We start from the raw sequence: 9,541 nt of genomic DNA, 5'->3' as shown, positions 1-9,541 counted from the left end.
TCCTCTGCCTGGGCTGTCTTTAATTTCTTTTTCTCTCCTTCACCACCTTCTGCCCGCCAAGCCATCTCAGAGTGGCTGTCGCTGTCCTTCCCAACTGGTTACCAATAAAGTTGTTACAAAGTGACCTTGAACGTCTTCCGGGCTCGCGGGATTCCCCGCCTTCTCCATCCGGGTGCCGGGGCGCGAATAAGAGCCGGACTGCGTCTGCGCGCCCAGCCCCACTTCTTCGACCTCTGCCGCAGCGGCCGCCGCCACCTCGCCGGAAGGTAAGCGGAGGGCTCGGGAGCCTGGCCTGGCTGGGGTGGAGCCGCGCCCAGGAGGGACCCATTCATTCTGCTGGATTCTGCTGGCGCCTCGCTGGGCGCGCGGCCCAAGCTGACCGCGTGCACGGGAACCCGCGGGACCTGGGTAGAAGGACAGGCCCTTGGAGAGCACTTGACCTTAAGCCTCTTTGCCCCCGCAGAGAGGAAGCGGGAGAGGAGCTTACATCGCCTGCCGCCCAAGTCTTCCAGCCGCGCCGCCCAGAAGAGTGCAAGATGTTCGCCTGCACCAAGCTCGCCTGCACCCCCGCTCTGGTGCGTAGCCCATGCCGGGCTGGGGACCGAGGGTCGAATGTCTTGGCCTGGGCGTCCACGTTGTCGAACGGGTCACCTCCGGGCAGGACACACCGCGCTCTCGGGATATCTCTCCCTCGCCCCTCAACCTCTGTGTCCTTTTTTTCTTTTCCTTCTTTTTCTGGGGCTTCTCACTCTCCTCCTCCCCTCCTACGGTATTGAAGAGCCACCGAGGCCTAGCTGTCAGGCCCCACTCGGCGTAGGTCAAACCCTCCTTCCCCCCTCGTCGTGGAGCGGCTCCCTCCCGCACCCCCTCCATCACCCTGTTGGGTCGGGGCCCGGTGGAGGTTGGGGTGCAGAGGGGGAAGGAGGGAGGCTGCCGGGGCCTAGTTCACCGCCGGCGCGCTCTCCATTGCAGATCTGTAGGTCAAATTCGCTGCTGCAGAGGGAGGGACTTTGCCTCTCCCCGTGTGGGCGGAGGCAGGTGGTGCAAGAGCCTGGAGTCTTTCTTCCTGCCTTTGGGATGTTATTTCCATAGTCGTTTTGCACGCCTTTGGTGGAGTGAAGATCTGAGGGATTTGCCTTAGAGAATCAGGTCTCGGTTCTGAAGGGATTTTCTGTGACCTTAGTTCAGTGGACACTCAAGGACGGAGAAGGTGGACTGGAATGTGTCCTTATGGTCAGAGTGTTTCGACGATTGTGTTTTTCCTAATATGGAATAGCTTAAACTGCTTTTTAATTTTGAGATTAATGGACATATAAGAATATCTTAGAAATAGTGGGAGCTCATATTAACTAATGGGCTGTTTTAAATGTCAAGCATTTATAGCACTGATGCCCGAACCTGTTGATCCACTTAAAATTACCGAAGAATGTGGGGCGTTTATTGCTGGGGTTTTTATCTGAATTGTGGTACTACAAGAATTGAAATTTTAAAAGCAATACTTATTCTTTTTAACTAGTTGTTCTTAGAGGTTTTGTTCAGAGTATTACAAATACATTATGAAGCAAGCTTTAAAATGCATTAGCAACTTTATCAAGATTCTTTCATAACCAGTGTAGCCAAATAAGAATCAATAGAGAAAAGTCATGATCTTTTTGATTCATTTTTGCTGCTTTCTTTTTCAGAGTTCATAGTGCAAGAAGGGGCCTTGAAGTCTTATCTGTATTCTTATTTAATACACAGAATCTTTTTTTCATTAACAGATCCGAGCTGGATCCAGAGTTGCATACAGACCAATTTCTGCATCAGTGTTATCTCGACCAGAGGCCAGGCCTGGAGAGGTAAAAGTAGTAATAATAGAAATTAAGTAACACTATCAAGTAAGCCTTAGGATTTTGATTAAAGGGGAAAACCTTCATTAATGAATGGTTTGAGCCAGTCCTTTCTACTCTTGAATGGAAAATATTTGCAGAGAATGAGCCAGTGAAAGAAACTTCTATATCCAAAACTTAACCACCCAACTCAGCTAAGAAATATAGTCAGTATGTATATATTTAAGTATATTGTTTTGCATTGCCTGTATTTAAGATTATGGTGGTAAGTTACTGAGAAGCTTACTCTCTTAAAAAGCATATGCACTGTTTCTTAATTTTTAAAAATCTTAACTCAGTGTAGGTATTGTTATTCCTATTTAAGATTGGACTTGTTCTAAGCCGTTGATTTTTCTGTTGTGTGACACCATCTCCTATGCAAACTCAGCTACAAAAGAGAAGTAGTTGTCATTTTGACAGTACCTAATAGCTAACTGTGATTACTGATTTGACCTTTGCCTTTATTTCCTGTTCTTTAGGGCTCGACGGTATTTAATGGGGCCCAGAATGGTGTGTCTCAGCCAATCCAAAGGGAGTTTCAGACCAGTGCAGTCAGCAGAGACATTGATACTGCAGCCAAATTTATTGGTGCAGGTGCTGCAACAGTAGGAGTGGCTGGTTCTGGTGCTGGTATTGGAACAGTCTTTGGCAGCCTCATCATTGGATATGCCAGGTAATTTCAAGTGCCAAATACACTAGTTTAAAAACACACTTGAAGTAGTGGGAAACTTAGAAAACTAGTGAAATAATAATGGCTACTTTGTATTAAGTGCCCATGTCTTACATTTATATTTTGAGGACTTTGCATGTATTATCTCACCGCTCCCAACATCCCTTGGAGAAACACTTCAGTTTACCTCTGAAGGACTACAGCCACAGAGCTTATACTATACTGTTTTCTCTAAGTCCAAGCTAGTGTCAGAATAAAAAAATTTTAATTTACTTTGACTTCAGAGTCTGCACTCTTAATTCTTCAGTTGCAGTGGAAATATAATTACATATTAAGAATATTTATGCATATCAATTTCCATTTTATTATTTAAGGCTTTTTCAAAACTATCAAATCTTAAAAAGTATAGAACATACTTTTCATGGGGATAAGAAGAATCCCTCAAAATGGATGAAGACTAACCATTTATACTGACATAGACAGTGCCCCCCCTTTCCGATAGGATTAGGAATGAGGAAAAAGAAATGTCAAGGGCAGAACCAAAAGAGATCTACTGTTCCAGTACTTTCCAGTTTACAAAGGTCCCCGTGCTAGTAATCTGATTCTTTAACATTTAGCAGTCATGTTAAAATTCAAATAATATTTCAAAGTAACTGATACATGTTGTCTCTTTTAGAAACCCTTCGCTGAAGCAGCAGCTGTTCTCATATGCCATCCTGGGATTTGCCTTGTCTGAAGCTATGGGTCTCTTTTGCTTGATGGTTGCTTTCTTGATTTTGTTTGCCATGTAACAGAAATTACTGCTTGAAATGTTGGCATTCATATTAATTATGGACGTAATTCTGTGTATCTTACTGTGACTCCGAAAACTGTAGTACTGGTGTCATGGAAGTGTACGTTATTTCCAAAGTCATTTCATTAAAGATGAAAACTTTAATTTTTGCTGTGATTTGTACTTATCTAAATTTAAATTTAGGTCATCACAAAGAAGAACATGTACTTAGACAAAGGCTGTACGAATCAGAGGAAACTACAGTAGTTGCCCCAATGATGGAAAATATTCTAATGTAATTTTTATTAGAAATCTTTAATATGGAGTTCTGCACATTGTAAATTATAGAGCTTTGGTTTTTTCAGTAAAAGGAAAATGTTTGAGTGTTTTCAGCTTCTCTGCAATGTTAATTGATTGCTTAAGATGGTTTTGTGTTTTTAAGGGCTAACAGGATCAGTACTTGGAAGCAAAATCACCTTCCAGTATTAACTTGGCTGGTTTTAACAGCTGGATCTAAAAATAAATCTTGTCAGTTTTTTAGGCATTGAAGCCTTACTAAACAGATGTTGGGATTAGGAGGTAATTTTTGCTTTTCAGTAAGTCTCAAATTAAGCAGTTGTGTGTCTATAGTGAATCTTTTTTTTGTTTGTTTTTGTTTTTGTCTTTTTAGGGCAGCATATGGAGGTTCCCAGGCTAGAAGTCAAATCAGAGCTGTAACCGTTGGCCTACATCACAGCCATAGCAACTCGGGATCCAAGCCGCATCTGCAACCTACACCACAGCTCATGGCAACACCAGATCCTTGACCCACTGAGCGAGGCCAAGGATTGAACCCAAGTCCTCATGGACACTAGTCAGGTTTGTTAACCACTGAGCCACAATGGGAACTCTGTCTATAGTGAATCTTATCTGTTTTCTAAGAGGAAACCAAGTGGCAGCTCATTTCTTGGTTAAATAAGGCTTTCATTAAAAATAAAATATCAGGAGTTCCTATTGTGGCTCAGTGGAAAGGAACCTGACTAGTATCCATGAGGATGGGGGTTGATCCCCAGCCTCACTCCGTGGGTTAAGGAGTGGGTTAAGGTGTTGCTGCTAGATGCTGTGGAGGTTGCAGACGGCTCGGCATTGCTGTGGCTGTAGTGTAGGTCAGCAGCTGCAGCTCCAATTTGACCCCCAGCTTGGGAACTTGCATAGGCCACAGGTGCCACCCTAAAACAAACAAAAAACTCCAGTATCAAAAAGTAAACTGAATTGTCTACAATTTGAAGCCAAAAATTGCTAAAGCATTGCTTATCTTTGATACTAACAGATGTCTATAATAGGAATCTTGGGAATGACAATTGGTTTCAGGAGCATTTTGTTTATAATACAAAATACTTGTTGCGTCTTGGTCAAAATTTGGAGTTTTCCCCCCAGCAAATATATTGTGCCATTGTATCATTTGTCATCTCAGTTTCAAGGTTTCTATAAAAGGTTAGGATGATGATTAGGAAAGTACATTTTAATCCCCTCTGCCTAATTTGATTTCAGTTGAGAAGGAGCCATCAGCTACCGGGGTTTGTCAAAGTACAGTGGGAAGACCATCTCCAGCAGAATCACCTAGGATGTCTAAAATACAAATTCCTAGGCTCCAGACCTACTGAATTAGAACCTTTGGCCTTGAGACGCAGCCATCTGCATTTTTAAAAAGGCTTCCCAGGTAATTTTTGTGTACCCTATTTGAGAATCACTAACTCCTATCTATATCCTTCCCACTGTCTATAAAGTATCAAAAAAGCTAGAGCTAGAGCTATTAGCATATTGTTTGGCTAATCATCTACTCTATATTACATTAGTTCCTAGAGCCTTCACTATTTTCTTAAATAGAACAACTCCGTATTTGAATTCAGCAATGTAAATAAAAAGTACTTTTTTATATGATCCAGCAATTCCATACCTTGGTATATACCCAAAGGAATTACAAGCATTCAAGCAAAAACTTAGGTACAAGTGTTCATAGTAGCACTATTCACAATAACCAAAAGGTGGAAATAACCAAATTAAAGATTGGATTAAAAAACAGTGGTGTTTGATTAAGCTGACAAAATGTGGAATATGCATGTGATGGAATATTCGGCCATAGAAAGAATGAAGTATTGATAATGTGATACAACATGAGTGAAACTTAAAAACATGCTAAGTGAGGAGTTCCCATCGTGGCCCAGTGGTTAACGAATCCGACTAGGAACCATGAGGTTGAGGGTTCGATCCCTGCCCTTGCTCAGTGGGTCAAGGTTCCGGCACTGCCATGAGCTATGGTGTAGGTCGCAGACGCGGCTCGGATCCTGCGTTGCTGTGGCTCTGGCATAGGCTGGCAGCTACAGCTCTGATTCGACCCCTAGCCCAGGAACCTCCATATGCCGCGGGAGCGGCCCAAGAAAAGACAAAAAACGAAACAAAACAAAACAAAAAAACATGCTAAGTGAAAGAAGCCAGACACAAAAGGCTACATATTGTATGGTTCTATTTATATGAAGTATTCACAATAGGCAAATCCATGAAGACAAAGCAAATTGGTGGTTCCTAAAAGCTAGTGAGAGAAGAGATTGGGAAGTGGCTGCTTAATAGGTATGTGGATTCCTTTTGGGGTAGTAAGTGTTCTGGTGATAATTGGACAACATTATAAACATGTAAATGCCACTGAATTACACATTTTTAAATAGTTAAAAAGGAAAATATATTTGCTATAATTAAAATACTATTAACACAAAGTCCATAGTATAAAATCATACCAAATTTTTTAAATCCTAGGGAAATACTTAGATTAACCAGTCTCTGTTACAAGTTCATTTTAAATAAGATCAATTTAAATCAGATCAATTTAAAAAACTGATTTAGTGATAGTTTGGTAGTTAAAAAGGCCTGGAACATTGATTCTAGAAGTTTATTAAAAGACATGCGCTTGGCTGAGGAAACCCCCTGAGAATGAGAAGGAAATATTAGTGCTGTGCTTCCAGGTTACTGAGCAAAATGTTTTTTAGAAAATTGGTATAACTTAGAAGTACAACCACAGGTGGTTTTACCTAGAAAGGAAAGGGATGTAATTGTATCAAAGGATCAATGTCCTAGAATATATCTTTCTGCCTAATATTTTTATTTCCAGTACCAAGTTTTTGACATTGAAAGTATATCACTGGAATACATCTACTTTGATAGCCAAAATGTTTAGCATACATCATTTTGGCAGCAAATACTACCAGCCTTACAAGCAAATATGCATGGTATTTGTTTTGCACTAACTTAATATCTGAAAGAGGCCAGTATGTTGTTTTTGCATCAAAGGCCAAACGAATTTTCAATGGTGATAAGAGTTTGCCCTGTTTAAAAACTCCAACAGATGGAAGCACACAAGAGTTCTTAAACATACTGGAATGTTTTTAAAGGCATACTTTTTAGTTGGTAACATGTTGTTAACCATCCTCATTGCAGGAATGTGGTATTTTCAAAATCTTTGGGAAGTGACTGCTTAGGGTATGGGGATTCCTTGGGATTAACTCAAAATACAGATTTGAGTATGAAGTGTATGTTTGAACTAAAAAGAAACTTGTCATCTAGACACAAACACTGGACATGTATGGAAGTAACTAGAACTCAAAAAGTAGAATAGTGGGTTCCAGAAGAGTAGGAAATGCTAAGATGCTCAGAGGGAGTAGAAAGAGTTTACTAGTGACAGAATCACGCAAAGAAGTGTTATTTTCCTATGAATTAATATAAACCTTGAACTGGTAGAATGAAGAAAGGCCAGCATAAGAGGGTATCTTGGCCAGTGAATAGCTCAAGGAAAGGTTCGTGAGAAACACAGCTGCCTGGTTATGGGAGGGAAATAGCATAAGATAAGGCTGCAGAGGTAAACTAGAGCCAAATTATGTAACCTGGCAGATGTGGAAGTGGGTTTTATTCATCTGATGACAGCCAGCCATTGAAAGTCTAGAGCTGTGCTTAAGAGAGGGTAATACGAGAACAGTGTATAGGATGGACTAGAGCTAGTGATCATCAGTGGTTCCTACAGTAGCTTTGTTGAGAGGCAATGAGGGCCTAATCTAGGATGGTGGGAATGAGTATTTTTAAATCAGTAGGATTTGATGGGAACCAGCTGGAGGAAGAGAGAATATGTGCATTGAATAAGTGCTGCTTCCTGTCCTAGGAACTTTATGTACTAAGTCATTTAACACTCATGACACCTCTGCAAAATTGTAATTAGTTTCCAAGATGCAGAGTAAAATAGGCTCAGAGGAGTTAAACACTTCTCCAAATCACAGCCAATTAGTGCCAAAGTCAGTAATTCAAGTCGTCTTCACCTCCAAAGCCCATGCTTTGATTTTTCATATGATTATCTTACGGATGGCAAGGAAAACGCTGGTTTGGGGGAAGTTATTATGTTAGAGAATTTTAATACATTTAAGCATACTCTTAAATAGAGATTTGTAGGCTTGAAAAGGTGAAAGGTATGGTGTATGATGTGGAGTACATGTAAATACAAGAAGTGCAAAGCAGCAGTAAGGACAGTGACCACTTAGGCCAAGGAAAATGCATATACTCAGAAAAGACCTGAGACCTTAGGTTTACACATCGGGGTGATCCTTAGCATAGAGACAGCCTACAACAATCAAAGAAACAATAACAAAAAGGAGCAAATGGGAAGGAGGAAAATGATTTCCAGAGATTCGACATTATTAGATTCAAATGTCCAGTTTTCAACAACAAAAAGATCACAGACTATTCAAAGAAACAGGAAAGCATGGCTCAAAGGGAAAAAAAATCAATAGAATCTGTCCCCGAAAAAGACCTGATGGCAGATTTGCTATAAAATGACTTAAACAACTGTCTTAAAGATGATCAGAGAACTAAAGAAGGATGTGGAGAAAGGCAAGGAAAAACATGTATGAACTTACTGATTTCAAAACTTACAAAAGCTACATAAAGCTGGACATAACAGGCCAAGAGAGTTAGAATAGAGAGCCCAGAAATAAGTCCTTGTGTATATAGTTTGCCGAAGAATATTCTCTCCCTTTTTTCGGTATAGTTGATTTACAGCACTGTTTTAGTTTCGGTGTACAGCAAAATGATTCAGATATTTTCAGATTATATTCCATTATAGGGTACTGAATATAATTCTTTGTGCTATACAGTAAATCCTTGTTGCTTATCTGTTTTATGTACATAGTTTGTATCTTAATCCCATACTCTTATTAATTTGTCCTTCCTTTCCTACCTCTTCCCTTTGGTAACTGTATGTTTGTTTTCTATGTCTGTGAGTCTGTTTCTGTTTTGTATGTGGTTCATTTGTATTATTTTTTAGATTCCACATTATAAGTAATATAGTATTTGTTTTACTCTGACTTAATTCACTAAGTATCATGTTCTCTAGGTTCATCCACCTTGCTGCAAATGGCAGTATTCATTCTTTTGTATGGCTCAGTAATATTCCATTTTGTGTGCTTGTGCGTGTGTGTGTGTGTGTGTGTGTGTGAGAGAGCCAAATAATTCTGACAGAAGTGCTAAGACCATTCAGTGGAGGAAGGACAGTCCTTTCAACAAATGATGCTGGGAAAACTGGACACCCACGTGCAAAAGGAAAAAGTTGGACCCTCATCTAACACTACATAAAAATTAACTCAAGTTGGATTAAATACTTACTTGTAAGATTTAAAGCTATAAAACTCTTGGAAGAAAAAAGGCAAAGTTTGCCAGATATTGGTTTTGGCAATGATTTCTTAGATACGACACCAAAGGCTGAGGCAACAAAAGAGACAAACTTGACATCATGAAATTTTAAATTTGTGCTATAAAAAACTATCAACAAGAGTAAAAAGGTAATCCACAGAATGGGAGAAAATATTTGTAAATCATATCTGATAAGGGATTAATATCCATGTATATAGAGTATTCCTAAAACTCAGTAGCAACAAAAAACACCCCAATTTAAAAATGATTAATGGACTTGAATGGACATTTCACCAAAGAAAATATTTGAATGGCCAACAAACAAATGAAAAGGTGCTAAATATCATTAATCATTAGGGAAATGCAAATCAAAACCCACTAGAATAGCTACTATTAAAGATAAACAGAAAATAACAAGTGTTGGCATGGACATGGAGAAAATGGAACCTTTGAGCACTGTAGGTAGGAATGTACAATAGTATGGTTGCTGTAGAAAACAGTATAGTGGTCCCTTAAAAAATTAAAAAT

At 39.9% G+C, this 9,541-nt stretch overlaps 1 protein-coding gene across 1 annotated transcript; it reads left to right on the top strand.

The window, feature by feature from the left end:
• ATP5G3 (ATP synthase, H+ transporting, mitochondrial Fo complex subunit C3 (subunit 9)) lies at window positions 215–3,475 on the top strand. The gene is made up of 5 exons (NM_001244862.1): window positions 215–266; window positions 464–575; window positions 1,761–1,838; window positions 2,348–2,541; window positions 3,215–3,475. Exons 2-5 carry the CDS (start codon window positions 537–539, stop codon window positions 3,327–3,329), a joined length of 426 nt encoding a protein of 141 aa, NP_001231791.1. The 5' UTR covers window positions 215–266; window positions 464–536; the 3' UTR covers window positions 3,330–3,475.

The sequence above is a fragment of the Sus scrofa genome, chromosome 15 (genome assembly GCF_000003025.6).
Source record: "Sus scrofa isolate TJ Tabasco breed Duroc chromosome 15, Sscrofa11.1, whole genome shotgun sequence".
Classification (NCBI taxonomy): Eukaryota; Metazoa; Chordata; class Mammalia; order Artiodactyla; family Suidae; genus Sus; species Sus scrofa.
This window is presented reverse-complemented; position numbering and strand designations above follow the sequence as displayed.